This window comes from Castanea sativa, chromosome 8, assembly GCF_040712315.1.
Source record: "Castanea sativa cultivar Marrone di Chiusa Pesio chromosome 8, ASM4071231v1".
NCBI classification, from domain to species: domain Eukaryota; kingdom Viridiplantae; phylum Streptophyta; class Magnoliopsida; order Fagales; family Fagaceae; genus Castanea; species Castanea sativa.
In genome coordinates, this window is record NC_134020.1 from 51,551,615 (window position 1) to 51,574,759 (window position 23,145).

A 23,145-nucleotide genomic window follows, 5' to 3' on the forward strand; every position below is an offset into this window, starting at 1 on the left:
GAAAGGCCTTTCAAGCCCATTTTCCTCCCAGTCGTGGTTTGGGAATTTGAATTGTGTCATTACAGGTAAAATTTAGGGAAAATCCAATTAGATTCTACAATTGAAGTCCAATTTTGCGTCATATGTCCTAAATTATTTATTTTTTTAAAAAGTTTTATTTTTTAATTTTGAAATTAAATCTGAGATCATATTATAAATATCAATTCAAGTGAGTTACTGTGTACAAAAACTAAAGTGTCTAGAATTAATGAACATAAAAATATTTTAAAAATGGACAATTTATATTTTCTACCTAATAACATTCCTACAAGACTTTTTAAAGAGTTAAAAATATATATATAAGAATAACTATCAATAATATTTAAATTATATATGTAAGATTATTATACTATGCATTTTAATGTGTATCTTTTAAGGATATCCATGCATATGTATGAAGTTACAAGCTAGTTTTATATAAAGAATCAAATGTCAAGGTTCAAATATAAATTTTTATAAAAAGAGGTGAAAGTTGAATTCTAAACTCCAATTTTTTATTTTGGTTTTGAGAAAGAGAGAGTTTGGTAGGGTTTTTTTTTTTTTTTTTATTAAAGTAGAAGTCACATGGAAAATTATGTGGCTAATTTGACAATTTTCTGCTTAGAAATTTAAGTTATAAAAATTGAAATGTCAAGACCTTATCAAAATTGATCATTAATCATAATTCGACACACTTGGAGACAATTCATTTTTCATTTATAAAGTGGTTGATTTTAATCAACTGTAAACAATTCTTCTTTTTTTTCTTTTTCTTTTTTTACAGTTGACTTGAAATCAGATTTCATTTTACCTTGGTTGAGTTTGTTCGTAGTGTTGTCATTTTTTTATCTTAAGAGTTGAATAAATAAATTACATTTGAATTATATCATGTCATTTCGCAACAAGGTAATTAATGTTGTAAAATTGAGATTGTTGTTGTCAATGGTGTTTGGGTATGGCCAAGCAACTATAGAAGAAGGTAAAAAACCCATCAGAACCCATTTCTATTGGGGTTCGGGTTTGACCAATGCTTTCGTGTAAGTTTTTTAATAATAAAAAAGTTGTCATATCAAAAAAAAGTGCCACATTATTTCTCCCTTAGACAGATGAATAAGAAATTATTGGAATTTAACTGAGGGACTAATAATGCACTTTTTTTAAACTTTAAGAATTAATAACACTCATTTGAGATTGTACTATCTCTTGCACATGAAAATTAATACAAATTTTGATAGTGTGGGACGTCTTGTTCGAGCTTCTTTAGAGATTGTACTGAAAATTTGAAACGCAAATATTTGGCTCAATTATTATACGTTAATTGTAATTTGTAAAATGAATTGAGCTTAATCTTTGTCAAGCATAATGTCCAACAAAACAAAACAAATTAAACATTGTGATGCAAGTTAAAACTTAAAACTACAAAAACTCCCAAATCTAGCGAGTTCTACCGAGTGCTCTATTTTCTAACAGCCACGCAAAACATACGTTGATTCTAAACCACACAGAGCCAGCACATTAAATCCTAATCAAATTAAATGGGAATCAGATTATTAGTCAAGTCCCCAACTCCTTGACGTAAAGTGGCTATCACCATTTGTTATTCTAAAAGAAAAAAAGATGACACTTGACAGAGCCACAATACGAATCTCTTTGTTCTAGACTTGACTTGCAATTAATATATCTCATTCTGGAAACAACTATGTCCAAGATATATAGGACCACCGTGAATTTGGGAAGAGGTGTTGGTTAACAAGAGGAATCAAAGTGTCCAACACCCATATGGATCATTTTGTGGTTAGATATATTCTCTTAAATAAAGATGCTCTTTCATAGAAACTTATAGTCCTTTATTACTATTTGATTTCTAATTTACTGTAGCGAAGATTCTGCTCTTTCCTTTTCTAGTGATTATTTTGTTATTAGTTTATATATATATATATATCGCTTCTTTTTCTTTTTCTTTTTTCGATTCAAAAGCGAGCCTGATTATCTAGCATGCAAATAATGATCAGGAAAGACAAAGCCCATGCAGTGTGAAACCGAAAAAAGGTGGAACTTAAAACTGGGGCTATTTTCAAAGAACTTATAATATGTAGTCCTAGCATTGTTCTTAGTATAGGGTAGGGCTGTAAACGAATTAAGTCGTTCATGAACAACTTGGGCTCAACTTTATAAAAAACTCGTTCATGTTTATTTATTTACAAATAAGTCAAGCTTAAGTCTTAGTTTTAGGCTTGTTTGATAAGCAAGCCAAGCTCAAGCAAAAAAAAATTGTTCGTGAATAAACTCATGAACAATAGGGCTCGATACAAAACATGTTGAGCTTAACCTTGTTTATAGCTTGATATATGTTTACTAAATAAACTTATTATTATGACATTACACATATGTTTTGAAATGTTAATTTATAGCTTGTTTATTCATATATGTTTTGAAATGTTAATTTATTTAGATTTGTGAAGATTATAGTTGTATGAATGACAAATGTGAATGTAAAAATTGTATTTTGAACAGTTACTCAAGCTATAGACAATAAATAATGATGTGAACGAATTCTAATCATGGGTGTTAGAAGCATGTTAAAATAAGTATATTATATGTATGTATGTATGTATGTATGTTTGTTTACTTGATCTTTGGTGATATAAGCATTTGATGATGTAATTTTTTTGGATCCCAAGCTAAAAAACTTGACTTAAGTTCGAGTTTGAGCTTGATATTAAGCTCGAGTTTGGCTAGACTAATTAATCAAGCCAAGTCAAGCTCAAGTTTTTTGACATTCTCAAAAGTTCAAGTTCAAATATTGTTTTTAAGTTTGTCTCAAGCTCAAGCCAAGTTTAAGTATTTGATTTTTATTGACGAGCCAAACTCAAACACACCCTACTCGACAAAATTTGGCTTGTTTACAGCTCTTATCACGGGGTCCTTATTGGTGGCCATGGCAGACTGGCAGTGACGATGGTGATTACTCCTTAGTCACACGATCCGCACACCCGAGGTCCCACAAGCCACGTGCAGCACGCGTTATAGCATGTGGAAATTGGCAATTATTGATGATTCCCAACTTTTGTCTTTTTTTGATAATCAGAGGTGTTGGAATCGAAGTGTCCAAAACCTCTTCCCAAATTCAAGGATAAGAGCCCACACCCACAGCCTTGGTTGGTTAAAGACAATAATCATCAATAATTGCCAATTTCCACATGCTATACCGCGCTGTTTACTTGTCGTGGATTTAATTCTTTCACAATAATCTTTTAGTTTTTTGTTGTTTTATAAATTTTAAAAAGATAAAAATATTTTATTTTGTGTCTTGTTTTTTTTGTTTTGAGGATTACATGAGTTATAATATCTCTCTCTTAATTTAGAACATGTTTGACATTGTGGAGAAACTTGAATAGCATGTGTTATATAAGTGCTAAGCTATTTATAATTTTGTATGAATATGTACTAGTTTGTACATGTACTCATGAGTTAATTAAGAAATTGATATTTCTTGTTAGTGTACCTTCTATAGCTTAGTTAAACACTATCATGCATAACTTTGCATTGTTCATTTAGCATAATGTGTGCTTTTTGTTTTTGTCATAAAATTTTTTTAAAACCAAAAAGATTTTTGTGTTTTGTATTACATATCATGGATTTGTAATCAAGGTTGGCCTATTATCTTTACATAACATGCTTGTGTACCTTATTTAGCTTGGATGAGTTTTTTTTTTTTCCTACACTTTGCTAGTTTTAGTTATGTAGTGCATGTTGTGTGAGAGTTGTTTATAGTTCTTGATCACATGGTTTTAATTTTGAAGTCATATACTTTTGATTGTTAGGACTAGAACTTAAATAAAAATGCATAAATAACCATCCCACCACTGTTTACTAGCCAATCATAAACACCTTAGTGCATATCATAAGATTTTGTGCTCGAGAAAGTGTAGCACAGGCACAAAAAGGACATAAGGTATAGCCTCAAATTAATAATAAAATTGGTGTGTACATTATTGGGCTATAATAAAGATGACACAAATAAGTAAAATTGGTGTATACATTATCTGGCTTGAATTAACAATTTCACAATGAAATAAAAATGGTATGTACATTATGAGGCAAAATAAAAAAAAATTACATGATTGCAAGCTTGTTTTCTAAGAGATATGAGAGTTATATGATGTAACTCTTTAAGTGATGTCACTTTCAAATTTATGTGATGAATAATGTAAAAATTGTAATTGATTACTTTTTACATATCACATCACATGTATCTCATATTTTACTAGTTTACACACACATCACAAGTTAGTCTTTGCTGAGCTTTGTACATAAAATTGTGTGTGAATCAATTTGGCCATCCAAGATTATACACTTTGAGATGTTTGATGCAAAATTTGTTGAGGATTGGTTTAAATTTTGAGAAGAAAAATCTAAAACTTTGTTTTTGATAAACTTAAGTTGAAGATTATGTGTTTTGAAAACTTTTGGAATCATTCCCATGCATTACATGTGATGTAAAATTTCTTGTTCTTTTTCAAAAATTCTGAATTTCAATCTATCGAATGTGTTTTTTGATTAATCAAAAATTTCTAGATTTTTCAAGTTTAGGTTCTACCTCTCTCGATTGGTGTTCGATCGATGCTCTATCGATCGAAACTGAAAAATTTTCAGTTTTTAAGTTTTTGTCATGCATCATTTACGTTTAGAATTCACAGACATTGCATTTTTTTTTGGTATCTATCTTACAGTTTTGCAATTATATTTCTCATTGTTATATATATATATATGTTCAAATGGCTTGAATTGTCAAATTTGGTGGATTGACATTAGCCAACAAATCATTAAATGCATTAGCCAACAAACCATCCGGAAGTATTTCATGCGTGAAGAAATGCAAGAAGTTGCATTTAATGTTACAATGACTCATGGCCGAATATATTGACTTCTTTGATAGAAGTCTTGCATTGTTCTCTTCTGTTGGAACACTTGACATGCCATGCTTCACCTTTATGGCCGAAATGTATGACTCATTGACATCCATGAATTATCAAGGAACTACACCTGAGCAAACCAAATTTGTGCTAGCCGAAATGTGTGACTCCATTGGCAATAAATGCTAGCCATTTTTATTGACTTGATAAGTTTCATGATGGTGATATTTTGGCTGAAGTGTAGCTATAAATAGAGGTTGAGCAAATGAGTTCAGAGAGCATGAAAGCTACGGATTGCATAGGAAGTCTAGAACAAAGAGATTCGTATTGTGGCTCTGCCAAGTGTCATCTTTTTCTCTTTCAGAATAACAAATGTTGATAGCCACTTTACGTCAAGGAGTTGAGGACTTTGACTAATAATTTGATTCCCATTTAATTTGATTAGGAATTAATGTGCTGGCTCTGTGTGGTTTAGAATCAATGTACGTGTTGCGTGGCTGCTAGAAAATAGAGCACTCAATAGAACTCGCTAGATTTGGGTGTTTTTGTAGTTTTAAGTTTTAACTTGCACCACAATGTTTAATTTGTTTTGTTCATAATTATTTTGTTGGACATTATGCTTGACAAAGATTAAGTTCAATTCATTTTACAAATTACAATCTGAACATGTAATAGGTTGTGGGCTTTAGGCCCACCTTACTTGTATAACATATATAATTATAATACTTACTCTGCGTTCTATATAAAGGTGTACGTTTTTAGATCTCTATAAACTAGATTGTTTAACCTAATTAATTAACCAAGTGAATACTTAGGTTTATTATTCAGATCTAGGTTAAAACAATAAAGTCATATCATGTAAATAATGTGGAAAAGTAAATAACACAACAATATAATGACCCTAGAAAACCAAACCGGTAAAAAACCTGAGATGATTTAACCTAGCTATCCTTAAGGTAAAACAGATCCACTATGAAAGAATTGAAATTTTTACAATAAGACTTAGACCACTAACATCCTATTGCTACCTCGTATAGAAAACTTACTACCATGATCACATGACAGCTTCGAGTTCACGAGCATCCTTGATCTACTGCAACCACAAGTTCTCCCACTTGTAACTTTGAAATTTCACTCAAAGGTTTCTAATCTTCTTTAAATTCTTTATGCAGAAACTAAAGCGATCACTAAGTTCTTGACATGAATCTTGATCTTGATAACCCTAAGTGTGTATGAAGATAAACACATCTAGATCTTACAAGAGATTCAACACACAGCATATCAACAACCTCTAAAACGTGGCTAGGGTTTTTCCTTTTTATACTTGGAATAAAATATAAAACTATACACGTCAAACCAAGCTTGGGTTGAGTTGGAAAAATCTGCACACAAAAAAAAAAAAAATCTACACGAGGTTCGATCGATCGAGTCTAATTTTTGATCAATCAAGCCTTGTAAATTTAGTCCAGTAAATTCTGCAATCACTCGATTCCAACTTTACAAATAAACACAATTTGAGCAAGCTTAACATAGACTCTATGTTTTGATCTTGGTTTGCCAACACAATACATAAAAAAGTTCTAATACATTTAATTCCTAAAATCTTAGAACCTAACAAACTCCCCTTTTGGCAATCCGTGACAAAACACATCACAAAACTGAAATGCTCAAAGTTACAAACAGCCCATTCAAATTTAAAATGCCCAAAAACAATTCAACATAACTATTATCTATCCATTGCCAATGTAGGTAGCAGTCATGACTGAATTAAACTGTAAATTTCTGAAACACTCAACAAACACATAAACGCATGTGTAGAAAATACAAGTAAACCAAAATAAACAAACAAAAGCAAATAACAAATATGCAAACTAACTCTCCCCCTAAGTTAGATTCATCAAAAATTTGTTTTCTCCCTCTTTCAAAAAACAATTTCAACTCCCCTAAACAAAACAAATAGGATTCCCACATATTCCAACATTTCATCTAAATCTCTCCCTTTTTGTCACGTATTGACAAAAACAACTCAAACAAATAGTAAATAGAAAACATATGCGACAAAAATCAAGAGAGAAAGAGAATCAAGGAAACAAATGAAGAGCAACAACTCCCCTTATAAACACTTGTTAGGTTTAAAAAAAAAAAATTCTACCCCTATAAAAATAGGAAAAACAAAACAAGTTTTGGGAAAAACTTAGGAGGCGAAGATAAATAAAAAGACACAAACCAAACTTAAAAACTAAGTTGAGGATACACATGAAAAAAAAATATTATCTCTTTCAATAAATGCAAACTTGACCCTATGTAACCCATAAACAATTGTATGAGTAGAAAAAATATTTGTACATTATTATCCATCATATCTCTTAAGAAAAATATTTTTTGCAGTTCACACACAAAAACAACATATACTAAGCTACACCAAACTCAAAAATTAATCAATCAATTTTTAAATCAACTTGAGTACCCAATTTAGCAAAGTGTATGCATGTAAAGTGTGAAAAAAAATGAGAGATATGACTGCAAAACTGCAAGATAGATATAGAAAACAATGCAATGCATATAAATCCTAAACATAAATGATGCATGAAAAAAATTTAGTCAAAAACTTAGAAACTAAAAAATTTTCAATTTCGATCGGTCGAGCATTGATCGAATACCAATCGAGCCAAGCAGATTCAAACAAAAAATTTTAAAGCATTTTCGATCGATCGAAAAACACCCTCCATCAATCGAAAATCTAGAAAAATGAAATTTTTGAAAAACAGAAGAGGTTTTATGCAGAAAACAACTCAACCCAAGTAATTTCATGAATGAAATGCATGAGAATGTGTTTAAAAGTTTTTCAAAAACATTTGTTTTCAACCCAGAACTTCAAAACAAGGTTTTTAATCATCAAAAACACAATTATTGCCAACCTTTAAACATATTTTGCATCAAACACCATAGAAAACATAATCTTGGATGGCCAAACCAAATTCACACACAATTTCATGTACTAAGTTTAGCAAAAAATAACTTATGTAGTGTGTGCAACTAGTAAAAGTATGAGATACATGTGAGGTGATAAGTAGATAATAATCAATCACAACTTCTACATTATTCATCACATAAATTTAAAAGTAACTATCACCAAAAGAATTACATCATATAACTCTCACATCTCTTAGAAAACAAGTTTGCAATCATGTAATTTTTTTTCTTTTTTGCCTCATAATGTACACACCATTTTATTTCATTGTGAAATTGTTATTTAAGCCAGATAATGTACACAACAATTTTATTTCTTTGTGTCATCTTTATTATAGCCCAATAATATACACACCAATTTTATTATTAATCCGAGACTACACCTTATATTCTTTTTGTGCATGTGCTACACTTTCTCAAGCACAAAATCTTATGATATACATTAATTAATAAACTTGGCTAATTAATCAATTAATTTATCACAATGGGTCAATACATTTTTAGCCTATCAAGTGGTATCAGAGCAGGCACACTCTGATTAGGGTTTAATCTTTGCTGTGAAGATCCATTGACCCCAGTTGTCATGGCTAACATTGACAAGAAAAGATCTATTATTTCAAATACATCTTGTTTTTCTAATCTCGTTCTAATTGAGTGTTTCAGAAAATACAAGTCTAAAAGTTATTTGAAAGCCATCATGATGATGTTGGAAAAAGATCTTAACATGACAAGGAAGAAACTAGACTGCCTCAGAATGAGAATGTGCAAAGGAGTTCATCTGAGAATAGTGAAAGTTAAAAGTCTTGGTTGTAAATGGCGGATAAAAGAAAATACCATTCTTATAGATCTGTCATCAAAGCATGAAGTGTGCTTTATGATGAAGTATGCATTCAAGGTAATGGATACATGCTTGTGGTACCTTGATAGTGGATGCTCGTGACACATGACTGGAGATCGCTCTCTCTTTAAGATCTTCGAGCCTAAGAAAGGTGGTAATGTCAGTTTCGGTGATGGGAGCAAATCACAGATTAAAGGAAAGGGAGTCATTTCTTTACCTGGACTACTAGATATTGCAAATATGCTATATGTAGAAGGTTTGAGAGTGAAACTGTTGAGCATAAGTCAAATATGTGATCAAGACTTTATGGTGCTATTTTCTAAAGGAAAGTGTCTTGTACTGGATGAGTCTGGAAACAAGCTCATAAGTGGTGTTCGCACTTTAGACAATTGTTATGGTCTGGTACCTGATGCTGATATTGTGTGCAATAATATTCTTATACCGAATGAAGATCTATGGCACCAAAGGATGGGACATGCAAGTTACAAGCATCTCTCAATTGTATCTAAGCATGAATCAGTGTTGGGATGGCAAAACTCAGTAGAGTTTCTAGGAAAGATGGATCAAGAATGAAAACATAAGTTCAAGGTGAAGGTGGTTCCTCTTGAGTAAAAGATAAAGAAGAATCACATGCAATTGGAAGCATATGCATAAGTTTAAGATGATTGGGCATATGCAATTGAAAGCAATCAATGCAATGTTGAGAAAGAGTGAATTAATTATTTTTAAGAAAATTAAAGAGATAGATAAAAGCCTAAAATATTAGTTATTAAAGTAATGAAGAATAATATTTTGATTAGGGAGGGAATAAATAGTGTAATTTTTTTTATTTAATAATCTAATAGTTGGGGAAGGGAGATTTGAACTCTGGATGTTTCTGTTGAAAATGCTAAAAAGTATCAATTGAGCTGCAATACTCAGCTAAATAACATGATTTAATGAGGTTATAAAACGACAGAAAATACAAGTCATCCATTCAATTAGGTATTAAACTCATATCCACACCTAATTTGATTGGGATTAAGGTTCATTGAACTGAGTTTATTCTTCAGCATTGCCCAAAATTTTTCAACATATTGGAAGGCCACAATTTCGGGGGAACCTATTAAGCTTTTGGACCGCTTGGAGGCAGGGATAGATTTTAAAATTGTGTCATGTTTACAAAAGGAACGTATTAAGACATATAACGTTTACTATACAGCTAGTGATGTCAAGGGAGCTTGTTACCTCATTGGAGATGGTGCTTCTATTAGCGTGTGGTCTGATCCGTGGGCTCCTTGGATCCATGGTTTTAAGCCTGTTCCCAAAACCGATTCTATGAGACACACTCCTCTTTTAGTATCACAGCTTTTCGATGCTTCTACTCATTGTTGGAATTCATGGCTCATCTATGAGTTATTTGATGAGGCTTCAGCTCATGCCATACTAAAATTTCCTCTCCATGTCAGTCCTATGCAGGACAAACTTATGTGGATTTTGGAAGAAGCTTCTGAAGGTCTATGGAAGAAGCTGTGGAAGGCAAGATTGCCGGAGAGAATCAAAATGCTACTCTGGAGGATAGGCTCAAATTCGATCCCCACCAAAGTAAATCTTTCAACTAGATTGGAACATGTTGACCCTTCCTGCCCCTTGTGCAAAAGTGGTACAGAATCAAGTTTGCATCTCTTCTATGTATGCCCCATTTCCAGGTGTCTGGCATTCAGCTTGCTGGCGGTTCAGAGCTGACTTGGAGGGGGTCCAATCACTTGTGGATATCATAAAATTAATCTTGGAGCCTCCTATCTCAGCTATCCCTACTCAAGAAGCGTGGCTTATCACCTTAAATATGGCCCTCGTTGTGGATGAGATTTGGCATATTAGAAATTGTGTTTTATACCAAGAAGACCACGTAGACATCCATAAGTCAGCAAAAGCTGTGCAATCCAGGTTCTTAGAAAGCTCCAAGCTGTTTGCTAATGTTCCTCCTAAGCCTTCTTCTGAAGCTGTCACTACCTGGTCCCCACCTCCCACAGGATGGATCAAGATTAATGTTGACGCTGCTGTCTCCAGCTCTACCTCAGCTCTAGGTGTTATCGCTCGAAATCATAAAGGAGAAGTGATCAGTATTTCGGGGGGATGCCAATCCTCATGTCCCCCCCTCCAAGCCGAAGCAGCAGCCTTGCTATGGGCAGTAGAGATTGCCAACCGGGAAAAATGGACCTGTGTGATTTTCGAGGGTGATGCTAAAGCTTGTTTTGACTGCTTATCAACTGAAGACACCATACCAGACTGGTTGATCAGCACCTATATCAGCAATATCCATAGTCTTTCTTTTAGTTTTATCTCTGTTAAGTTTAGTTGCGTTAGGAGATTAGGCAACGCAGCAGCACATGAAGCTGCCAAATTTGCTCTAACCTCATGTCAGTCCTTTTTCAATAATGGTAATCTCCCTGCTGTTTTAGAGTCTGTTTGTAGGGCGGATTACCTTCCTTGTTCTCCTTATCTGGTTTAATGTTATTGCAGATTATTAAAAAAAAAAAAAAACCAATGAATTCTTTTTCCAGAATTTTATAGATAGCATGTAAACTTTTACACAATGTTTTCGAGTGACCAAGTTTAGCCTAGAAATATCTGAGCTTCTTGGAACCCATCCGGGCTCTGCAATCTTTAAGCTGCTTGTCCATCAGAGTGATTTCAAAGCACTTTTAACACCTCTCATGAATATTTTACATAAAATTAACTCAATAGAGATAAATCTTCCACAGGAAGAGTATATGTGACATTCCCCAAAAATAAAAAATAAAAAGTATATGTGACAGATAACAAAAAAGACAACCCTCAATGACTCCACAAACACAGAAAAATAGTTACTTGTGTTTTTTATTTACCTGTGAAAATACAGTCATAGGAGCTCTTGCTCGCTTCTTGTCAAATGCACTTGTTCTGCTGTCTAAATCTCCATCATCATCATCCTCATTATCACCTCCATCTCTAGCAGATTGAGTATATTCCTTGGCACTAATAGCAGCTTTTCTTTTTCCAGTGTTTAACTTAGCACGTAGTTTCTTTTCAAGTGGATCGTTTGAAGGCCCATGTTTAGGTTGGCGTGAGAGCTTCGCACCCAATCCAAGCCTGCAAGAAAGTGTGAAGGGTTGTGGTGAACAATTTACAATTTCCCATTAACAATAATAGCCATAACAGACAGCAAAGATGGTTATACATACTGACCTATAAGGTTGACCCTCTGATTCTACTTCTGGTTGTTCACTCTCTGCAGCTTTAGTCATATTATTAACCCATTGTTCAGCCTGCATATTAGTAGATTGTATTTGTCATGCCCAAAAAGTTCATCTTGAACATAGTTTGGAGAATTGACAATAACAGCAAAGTGGAGAATGTATTGTACTTAGGACCTGTCCTACGTACATAATTACCTGCCCTATTGTGTCCATACTTATGTGTTTATTCTATGGACGTGAAAGATAACCCAAATACTCCATATGACCTTTGGCACTCAAGATAAGACAAGTATGCAGTATATTAGCCCACATGAACCTCATGCCTTTATTGATACCCAATGCATGCAGATAACGATACTGATTACTTTGATTGTACTTTGTGTTAGTGTGTCTCATGCATTTATAGCCTCTGGTCACCCAATTTAAAACTAATTAGGAGATAGCACAAGTTTAAAATAAAATAAAAAATAATTAAAAAAAAAAACCGGAGATCTGATAAGAAACCACCTAATCAAGCAGAAAGCATAGAAGAGTTCTAAAAGCCCATCATTTTAGGGCTTTGAAATGTAGTAATTCCTACCTTGGCACAAAATTCCTTCCGAATTGGTTTGAAGGAATTTCCTCCAACGCATGTAGATTAAGTAGACTCCAAGGATAGCACACTTGACCAGTGTGTATGTTTGGATGCCACTTATGTTGCTAATAACTGAAAACAATTTTTTTAAAAAAATTTCTGCAACACTGTTCACTCTTTTAACACTATAGCTTTGCCTACTTGCACTGTTCATGTCCCGTGAACAGTGCAAGAGGCGCTGGTCAAGGAAAAAGAAAAAGAAGAAGGCAAACGCAGACGTGAACGTGAACGTGAACGCGCAATACAAACGGAGCCTTTGCCTCACAAAGTGAAGGTCACTTATTTGAGTCTTCCCTACCACTTCCCAAAGGGACCAAAACTTATCCCAAAAAAAAAATACATGGTGATTAAATGACCTTCCACATTTATTTTAATCACATGACCCATTAAGTTTAAATAAGTCAGCATGACCATTACATAGTGTTAAAATTTTAGTTGGCTGATATTTGTGAGTGTACTTAGAATAAGTGTTTCTATTCCTAGGTCAATAAAATACAGTCCGAAGCAGCTCAAAGTGAAATCTGTTTATCCTCAATAGTTCCTCAATCAATAGAGAGAGACATATTTCTACAAATTCTCAATTGATCGAGAGCCACAGTTCAATAGATCCCTATAGAAACTCAGTCCATTGAGATCCCAGTTAGACTACCATTCATTTAGAATTTTGCTTAAAACATTGCTTTTGGCCTGCTTAAAAGCAATTGAGACCTCCTTGCTTAAGCCATTAAAGCCTGCTAGAGCAAGCCATTAAGTTTTTGAATTCCACAAAGCATGTAAAAGAAGCTGCTGGAAGCCTTTAGTTTTCAGCGAGCAGAATTGACTAATTTGAAGTTCATTTAATGCATGCAGTGGGGTTAGAAGAGATTCTTCAAGTTGGCTGCTGCCATTTGGAGAAAGCACAAAGAGAACAAAACCAAATCTTTAGAACTTCAGCCATTTCATTTTTCGATCTAAGAGAGAGAGAGAAAGAGTTTTTCCATATGGAGGGAGAGAGAGCTTTTGAGAGCCAAACAACAAATATTCCCCTCTCCCTCATCTTATTGTATTCTTGATCGTGAGCATTCTTTTACACTTCATTAATCAAGACAATATCATGGAACTCATTTATTTACCCCACCTATTTTTCAATCTCATTGTGAGCAAAGTGCGGTTGAAACCATAGAGCTAAAATCCAGTGGGGGCTCACTAAGGAAAACCTTCAGGAGCTTCTTAGATTAATAAAAGTTTTGGTTAATAAAAGACAACTATACAAGGATTCCGGAGAATCTGGGACTACTGCAGTAGGAAGCCAAGCAGGGGGTTTGCAACGGTTACAATGGTCTAGGCCATGCAAAGGCTTCATAAATCGCTGACCATGTAACTGTCCCTTTATTTCAATGCAATCGTCTTGTCCACGTAGTGATTTTTCCACTAGAAAGGTTTTCCTTTGGTTTTCCACTTCATGACCATTCGATTTTTGAAATGGTTAGAAATCTCTACTTTACTACCCGAACCCCTCCCCTCACCCTCAAACCGTACCAAAAGACCAATTGGGTTATTGGTGTGTAACCAATTTCTTATTCCTTTGATATTTATCTATGGTATATATGTATTATCTGCTGAGTTATTATATTGTGAATATATATACATATACTGTTGGGTTATAGATTATTATTTTGTGTGATTAACTATTAAATTACTTACTCCACATTGTTAATCACCAAGAGATCTAAACATAAATCCATTTGAGGATTTTTCACATAGATATAGTGATTAAAAACATACATAGATAATCATTTGAGTTGTCATGTAGTGGTTTCTGCGCTTTCCTAAGTGTTTACTATAACTACTTTAAATTTCTCCAAATATTTAGCATGAGCTAATGAAAGATATTCCTATAATTCTCTAAGATTTCTACTAGACAAATTGCCATTATTCTTCAGTAGTCACTTGGAACATGAATCAGTCTCACATTAGAATATTCATCATAACACAATTTAAAGAAGCAAATCCATGAATCAACTATGTAATCAATACCATCACTTGTTCATTATTAAGATTTCAAAAATAAGGAATAGTTACCAATTTCAATCCCATATCCAACTTAACAATTTGTGGAAGGCCAATTTTGTGTGGCGTCTCTTTAGTGCCCATTGCAACTTCTTTGCCAGCCTCCAGAATTAATGTTCTCAATCACCTGCAAAGATTAATCTATTATTCAACTTGTAGCAAAAACATAAGCAGTAATAATTTGATAGTTGGAAATACTAGAATTGCCAACCAGTTGAGCTACAAGGCTCTTGCAACTTGGGTCTTATTCTAACTGAATGAGGACAATATTCATTTGGCCTGAAATGAATGAAACATTGACTTGGGGGTGCAATAAAGCATGATGTTTTTCCAACAAATGTGAAATCCAAAGTTAAAAGGAATTGGATCTTTGTTCATAGACTACATATAGATTTAAGGAATCAAATTTTCTACAAATGTACATAAACCCCTTTAAAATGATTAATCTATATATCAGAACCAAGCTATCATCAACAAAGATGCTAATTGCAATTACTATATCTTATACTCAAGTACAACAGCCAAAACTTTTGCATAGCCAATTTCTCAAACACTTTGTGTGCGCACGTAAACATATAAACAATGTATATACGTACATACACACAATTTACATATACGAAATGTGCCAAGGCGTAGGAAAGAGGAGAACCTGAAGAAAGTGTTTTTGTTATCAAATCACAGTTTGGGCATTGTACTTGCATCCCCTTACTCCCCACTTTTAGTGACCTTCGCTTCATGAGGGCAAGGTCTGCAATCAATTGTGCTATTCTTGGAGTCTACTTAATCTCCACGTGTTGGAGGAGATTCCTTCAAACCAATTTGGAGGGAATTTCATGCCAAGGTAGGAATTACTGTACCTAAAAAGGAAAAAAGTTGCTATTAGTGCCCAAGAAAACAATGTTGAGTTAATTTTACTCTTCATGTGGAAGATTCGACTTTATTGAGTTAATTTTATATAAAATATTAATGACAAGTGTTAACTTATGCTTTAACAATTCAAGCACATCAATGCACCCAAGAAAACAATGTTATTCAAGTTAGATTAAAAATATGAAAACATAGTAGACTGTAATATTTAAAGTGTGACAAGAAAACCTCTAACGTGATTGGACAATCATATTACCCTGCAAGTTCCTTCGGAAACATCAAGGAGTAAGCTCACTAAACTCGTATGCCAAACTAGTCCAATTGCTTCCACTTCAGGTCATCAACCTTAAATGTCCTTCAACACAACTACGGGCCCAATAAAGCTTTTGCAAAAAAAGCAACAAATCAACATAAAAATTGATATTTTATTAGATAATAATTTCCCCATAATCTAGATTCAGTGTGTACTAATAATTTTCTATCAATCAAAAGAGTTGTGGATTACGAAAATTAATAACCCCATTTAAAAATATATATATATATAATAAAAAAAATTCCCAAATTCTGGCATATAATATTTACTGAGTTCTATACCAGTTTCAACAAAACAATGAATAAACTCAAATCAACAAGTATAAACAACCAAGAATACTGAAATCCACACCTTAAACGCTTAAATTCCTAACAAATTAACAAACAAACATAGCAAGAATTATACAAAAGTGCCAAGAATACCAAATACCAAATACCAAAAAAAAAAAAAAAACAGTATCTCCGTGAGCTATAACAGTACACGGTGATAAATGGTGAGAAAAACTTACAGGTATTTTTTTTTATTACAAGGGCACGGAGAGAGAAGGGTTTGAGGGGACTGACAGGGAGGCTGAGAGAGAGAGAGAGAGAGAGAGAGAGAGAGAGGGTGGGAGGGTGAAGGGCTGTGCCGTGCGTTTGAAAACAATCGTCAATCGGGATGTTTTTTAAAAAACAAGTAAAACTTAAAAAAATAAATATATAACAGGAAAAATTACAATTACTCAAATTTTAGTTTAACCGAAATTTAAGTTGTTTATATATGGTTTAAAATTTGACATTTTACTAATTTAAGGTTTAATCAAAATTTAAGTTGTTTACCTGTAGTTTGAAAGAGGTAATTTGCAGGCTAACATGCATTTGGAAGACAATAGCGTTAGTTAGCATGCATTAGAAATGATTTAGTAAAGTAGTATCTCGAGTTATATTGGCTCGAGTTCCACTGGTTGATCTGGACTGTTTTGCAACATAGATCTCGAGCCTTATAGGACTCGATTTCTATAAATGAAGATCTAGAAGAAGAAAGAAGAAGAAGAAGAAGAATTAGATCTAGAAGGAAGAAGAAAAGAACTGAGGAAGAAGAAGAAGAAGAGGTCTATTCATGAAATGTGGAGAATGGGGAACCAGAGTTTTAAATACTCGATTTCCACGTGAATTTTTTTCCAAATCAGACTGTCATCACATGCAACTTGAGTCTTAGAAACTCGAGTTCAACCTTTGAACTTGAGTTTTAGAGTCTCGAGATGCTAGTTTGCAAACATGACAACTAATTAAAATATTTTAAAAATAATGTTAACTGCACAAAATAAAAAATAAATAAAAAATCTGGTTTGAAATCCCACAATGTAAGTGTTCCATTGGTTTTTTTTATTTGATCTTATATTTTTATGTTTTTTAGAAAATATATAAAAGTGGAACAAAATTACATACTTAGTCCTATTTTTAATAAAAATAGATTACGAAACTCAAAATAAACCAAACCTCAATTGGGTAAAGTGTCAAATTTCAAATCACATGTAAGCAATTTAAATTTCAATCAAATCACAGGTGAGTAAGTTGTAATTTGCCCTATATAATAATTAGTAATGCGGAATGTAAAGTCAAAAAAATTTTGAGATGCTTAGGTATATTTATCGATTAATACTAACCCCATTAGATCATCCACATTGATGGTGCTAAAACAATAGTGTTATAGTTAAAAAATCTTGGCTCACTACTATAGTAAACTCTTACTTGAAATAGTTACTATAGCTGGTTGCCAAACCTTAAAACCTTTTTTTTTAATACCCCAAATGTCTTCCTCTCTCTCTCTTTCTTCGTTCTCTGCCTTTCTTTTTCTTTTGGTTCTCTACCCCTTTCTTGTGTCTCTCTGGCTCTTTAGGTTTATTGTCGCCATGGGTTGCTAGGTTTTGTGGTGGCTTTCGAGTGTTGATAGGTTTGTGACTTTGTGTTGTGGTTTTTTATGTGGTTGGGTTTCGATGGAGTTGAGGTTGGACTATGTTGGTTTTCAATGGTTTGGATCAGTGGTTAGTGGTGGTGTGGTTGTGGTATAGTTGGTGGTGGTGGTAGTTGATTTTTGTTGTGGCAGTGGCTGGTGGTGATGGGTTGTGGGCTTTTTTTTTTTTTTTTCCCCTGTAGTGGGTTGTGGTTGCCACTAGTGAAGTGATGGTGGAGTTTTGATTGGTGAAATGGTGGTGGAGCTGGTTGTGGCTAGTTTCTATAGGTTTTTGCGGTGGTTGTGGGATATTTTTTTTCCTGCGGTGGGTTGTGGTTGCCACTAGTTTTGGCTGGTGAAGTGGTTGTGGAGTATTCTCGTGACTATTTAATATGGGATTTCACTCACACGTGTAACCTAACAAAGAATGTTTTATAATTTCAAATGAAATGATTTTTGACTTTTAGATAAGTTTTGGTATCAACTTATATAAATTATTATTACTTTGAGCTAATTGTGACTCGTTGAGGTCATAAATTAAAATGGTTTAAAAAGTTTATGGTCTTATTTCTTATCTTAAGTAAATTTTATAAAAAAAATAGAAATATATGTTAACTTTGAGTGCAAGTTGATAATATCTTTTTGGAATAATATCTCTTCCAATTAAATCCCTTAATTTTTATTTAGATGTAAGATATGGCATATTTGACATTTATATAAATAAATAAACAAGCCATGTATTGTATATCCAATTAAAAATAAGAAGGAATAAGAGGATTTTTTAAAGGGAGATCCTTGGTATAGAAATTATAATGTCTCCAAGAGGATGTGTAGTCAAGGCTGGCCCTAGGCCTAGGCCACTTAGGGCATTGCCTATGGCCCCCTTACTAGAGAAAAGCCCCAAATTTGGGGTACAAATTTTTTTTTTTTTTTAAATTTTGGGAGAAATTAAAAAAGAATTAGTTGACATTTTTTTTTTCCACTAGTAAGAAGGCCCAAAGAATTAAGTAAAGTTAGAGATAGAGATAAGACAAATTTAAATAAATAAGTCTTACAAATAGACATGTTACTAATCACAACTAATTCAAATAAGAAAATGTTAAAAATATTATAAATTTTACTACATAACTTTTATAATTTGATGTGACAATGAATATGATAGGTATGCTTCAACAAACTATTAAATGCATTTTTTAATGAATTTTTATGATTAGTGATATATCTTTGTAATTCTCATGTTGTAAATTTTATAATATCTCTAACATTTTTGCAAACCTCATGTCACTAATCACATTCGTTACAATATTAGTTTGTAGTAAAATTTGTTATAACTTTAGCATTTTCTAAAAAAAATATCATATCAAAAAGTAAAAAGAATGGATTTTTTTTATAAAAAAATTATTATATAAAATACTAGTTAAATATTATTTACGTGATAACATAATGACCCCATTTAAAGATTCTACCTTTGGCCTCCGAAACATTTGACTTGGCCTTGTGTGTAGTCTTATAATGTCCCCAAGAGGACTTGAAGTTGAGGGGAGATCATTGGTATAGAAATTATAGTGTATTGAAAAAGAACCCTTTCGTTTTCCTAACTATAAGTGTAAATATATATATAAAGAAGGAAGGATAAAGAGCCATTTGTCAAGGACTTGAAGAAATCTAAAATTCACTTCCAAATAGAAGCTTCTTAAGAGTCTTTCATGTCAGCAGACTGGATTGGTCTTATCCCCACTAAGTACCTCACCAAATAAATATAAGAACATAAAATATTAATAAAAAATAAAAAAAAAAGAGAAATGAAAGCTACATGAGAAAATCATGCATTTCATTTTTTCTTTTGTTTTGTTTACACTTGTGGCTGGTTTCTATAGGTTTTTGTGATGATTTTTTTTTTTAATAAGTTGTTTATATTATTTTAAATGGAGTGGTAAAAATATAGAACATTTAATGTTGGATGTATTATAAAGTGAGATGATAAATAGATAAAGTAATTTTTGAAGTGATAAAAGCCAAATATTTTAGGATCACCACTTGAATGCTCTTAGACATGCTTCTTCTTTTTTTAAGCAATTGGAAAAAGAAAGACAAAAGAAAAGAGAAAGCAATATAATGAAATTTATTATAAAAAAAAATGGTATGTTCTTACCCTTTTAATCGAGTTTGAGTGAATGTCTTCATTTGAAATTAGTGGGAACTGGGAATAGATGTGTAGGAATGGATTTGATTTTTTAGAATTTGAAGAAGAAAGAGAAAATATGATAAAGATGGAGAGACATTTAAAATGAAATAACTACTTGTTATTGGGAGTATAAAATTAGTGGGAAAATGAGAATAGATATGTTCAAGAGAACAAAGGGGGAAAAAATGTAGGTAACTTTTTTTTTAAAGGAAGAAAAACCATTTCTTGGTAAATTGGTTTTGACGACACTTTGGGCATAAAAAAATAGAAGTCTAATACAAGTCCAAACAATAGAAACCCCTTAAATAATAGTACAGAATCTATCGATATTTATTATCAGGGTAAAATATGCATTTGGTCCATATCTCTTACACCATACATCAATTTGGTCTTTGATATTTGTGGTGGGCCTTTTTTGTAATATTGGGTTGGGCTGCCTCCTGCCGTACTAGACCCAAAGTATTCTAGATCAGGGAATTAGGACCGGTCCAATTGCGATCCACCTTGGTCTGGCTTGTGCACAAACTACGCCCTGTTTGCCATGATTTTTTATCACATGCCCATGGCAGGTAGAGCTACTATGGTAATTATGGTAGGCATATATAACAAAGATAATAAAAGAGATACATTCGCTATTTAGACAAAAGTAAATAATGGGCAATTACAAGGAATGCACATTTTATGAAATAGCAAAAATAAATATGGAAGAAATAGTAATAAGCTTATTGAATCAGAGAGAGAAAAGTCAGTTTGCCACGCCAAGTTATATCATTGGGTCTAAGTCAAGGAGGAAACCATTTCCTCAATGCGAATAATCTCCTCAGGAAAAAATTAACTACTTTGAGGGAACGGGCCTAAATGACATGTGCCCAGAAGGATCTTTTGCCTTTAGCAGAGAGCATGGGTTTTAGAGGTAAAGAGGAAATCAACCTATCTGGTGCATGTCTGCCACTCTATTTTCTCCATCTTTGTTTTCTTATTCTCTCTAATTCTTTCTTTCTTTTCTTTTCGTTTTCTTTCTCAATGCTGGCTTAGTTTGTTGTGGTTCTCTTCTTAGAGATCATTGTTACTGTGTTCGTGTCTCTCCCCTCTACTGTGCACGACAAGATTCCTTATATAATGTCTACCGCGGATGACTTTTACCATTTTAGCCTTTAATCACCTTTGTTTGGTGTGGGTGTCCTTGTCAACCATTACTGATTAGTCAGTTGCTTAGCCACCACCACTTACCTGTGCTAGCCGCACCACTCCACATCACCAGACGAAGAGGACTATTTTGTTTGTTTTTTTGCTTGCCGTGGCATTCTTACCTACCACGGCATAGGTGCTCTCTCTCTTCATCCCTCATGGCATGCACCTAGTAGTTCCAATTTATCTTTGCTTCTTTTGGGCAGTATGTCATCCCAGCAAGACACTTCCCCCAAAAGAGCCTGAACAGGAATCACGAAATAGGTTTTCTCCTCTCTCCACTGCCAGACCATGCCCTCTTACCTCTAATCCATGACCCACCATTTCCTGTATTGGCTGGATACAGGTTGGTGGTGTCTGGGCTTTGCGCGTGACTCACTTTTATGTTCGTCCAAAACCTATCTGCTACTCATGCATTCGTCGCGGTCTGGAGGCCTGTCTGCACATCCTGCCATTCGTCCTTAACTTCTTATGGTGTGAGCTATTTCCTGATTTCTCATTCTTTATGGCTTACTCCCTTAAGGGCTGGGCTTTGCTTATTGTGGGTTTTCCCTCCTTCAAGCCACTCTTTATGCCTTCTTCCTATGGTCTTGCTATTACTTTCTACCGCATCATTCCGTTATTCCTGTTGTGTTATTTACCTGCTGGGCCTTTTTTTGGGCTTGCTACTTATTTCTTTTTTGATAATCCAGTATGATCATTGGGCTTTCTACTTCATTGCTTGCGGGCTCCTATGTCCCATTTATTTCCTTTTGGGCATCCTTGGCCCATTTATTTTCCTTGGACATCCTTGGCCCTTTACAATTCTGTGTTTCCTCATGGGCTTTTACTAACTCCTTGGGCTTCCCCGGCCCAATTATTCTATCCTTCATCCTTAAGGTTTATGGACTCTCTATTAACCCCTTACTTTCTTTACTTGCATTACTTCAGACCTGCCGTGACCCATTCTCACTTTTCTACATCACATACTGCCCATGGGTTTGCTACTTTTCTCTTTCTAGGCTCTTTTAGGCCCATTTGCTTCCTCAATGTTCATTTGTTTGTTTTATAGACCTATGATCCATTATTCCTACCGCTTGGGCTTAAGGGGTTTTTCATCCAATTGCTAACTCTCTTCTACCCACGTTGTTGGGCTTCCTCTTCCTACCAAGTTTCTTAAAATGAGCATCAACAACATTTTAATTATGTCAATTTAGTCTCTAACCTTTTGGCGTCGTGTTAATTTAGCCTTTGCCGCTATCTTTTAGATGGAAATTGTTGACATGACTAAAGGCCAAAATAAAAATTAGTTTACATTGATGTGACAATAAACTTTTTTTTTGCCGTTTGTCACGTTAGCAATTTCCATCTAAAAAATAACGACATGGACTAAATTGACACAACACTGAAATCTTATGGATCAAATTAACACAATAAAAAGTTAGAAACTAAATTGAAATATAGTGTAAATGATAGGGACTAAATATGTAATTTACCTTTATTATTACTGTTTATAGTATTTAAACTATTTAATAATATCAAATTAAAAATCATAGAAAAAGAAAAGACAAAAGTATGTCCTCACTCGTGTTAACCCGCCAAACCTTCCCATACCTTCTATCTGCTCTTCCACTCTCTACAAAACCCTTTCCGATTTTCATTTCGTTTCTTATTTTAAGTGGGTTTGTGGTTACATATTTTTCATTGACTACTTATTTAATCTTTTCTATTTGTGAAAGAATAAGTAGTATGGTATGGTTTTATTTCTTCATTATCTTGTTAAACATGCTCATTTAGACTGTATGTGCATCAGCATCTTATCAACCAAAAAAAAAAAAACTGCATATGTGCAGTTTCAAGTTTTCAATCTGTAGCTATAATCTGATTAACTGTATCTCTTTAAGTTATTACTGTCAGATTTTCCAATTTGAATGATTTTATTTGTTCTTTTACTAGTTTGGGCAAATCAGATATTGAGGTTGAAAATATTATTTTTTTAAATTTCATAAAATTGGGTTCAATGCATTCTCCTTCTAAA

The 23,145-nt window shown here is 33.4% G+C and overlaps 1 protein-coding gene across 6 annotated transcripts; it reads right to left on the minus strand.

The window, feature by feature from the left end:
- Positions 1–8,240: 8,240 nt before the first annotated feature.
- Positions 8,241–16,465, minus strand: LOC142606659 (uncharacterized). 6 transcript variants are annotated; one of them, XR_012839146.1, is made up of 9 exons: positions 16,332–16,465; positions 15,767–15,893; positions 15,293–15,500; positions 14,855–14,922; positions 14,656–14,770; positions 11,950–12,029; positions 11,610–11,853; positions 9,970–11,025; positions 8,241–8,884 (listed from the first exon to the last, which is right to left on the minus strand). XR_012839146.1 is itself a non-coding variant. In XM_075777985.1 (7 exons), the coding sequence occupies exons 4-7, from the start codon at positions 14,725–14,727 to the stop codon at positions 10,825–10,827; spliced, it is 597 nt and encodes a 198-aa protein (XP_075634100.1). In that variant the 5' UTR covers positions 14,728–14,770; positions 15,293–15,500; positions 15,767–15,893; positions 16,332–16,465; the 3' UTR covers positions 9,699–10,824. The 6 variants fall into 6 exon arrangements, 3 of the variants coding, with proteins under 3 accessions (XP_075634102.1, XP_075634100.1, XP_075634101.1); XR_012839144.1 differs by lacking the exon at positions 14,855–14,922 and having other exon boundaries at positions 8,246–8,884; XR_012839145.1 differs by lacking the exons at positions 14,855–14,922; positions 15,767–15,893 and having other exon boundaries at positions 8,246–8,884.
- Between the last annotated feature and the right edge of the window lie 6,680 nt (positions 16,466–23,145).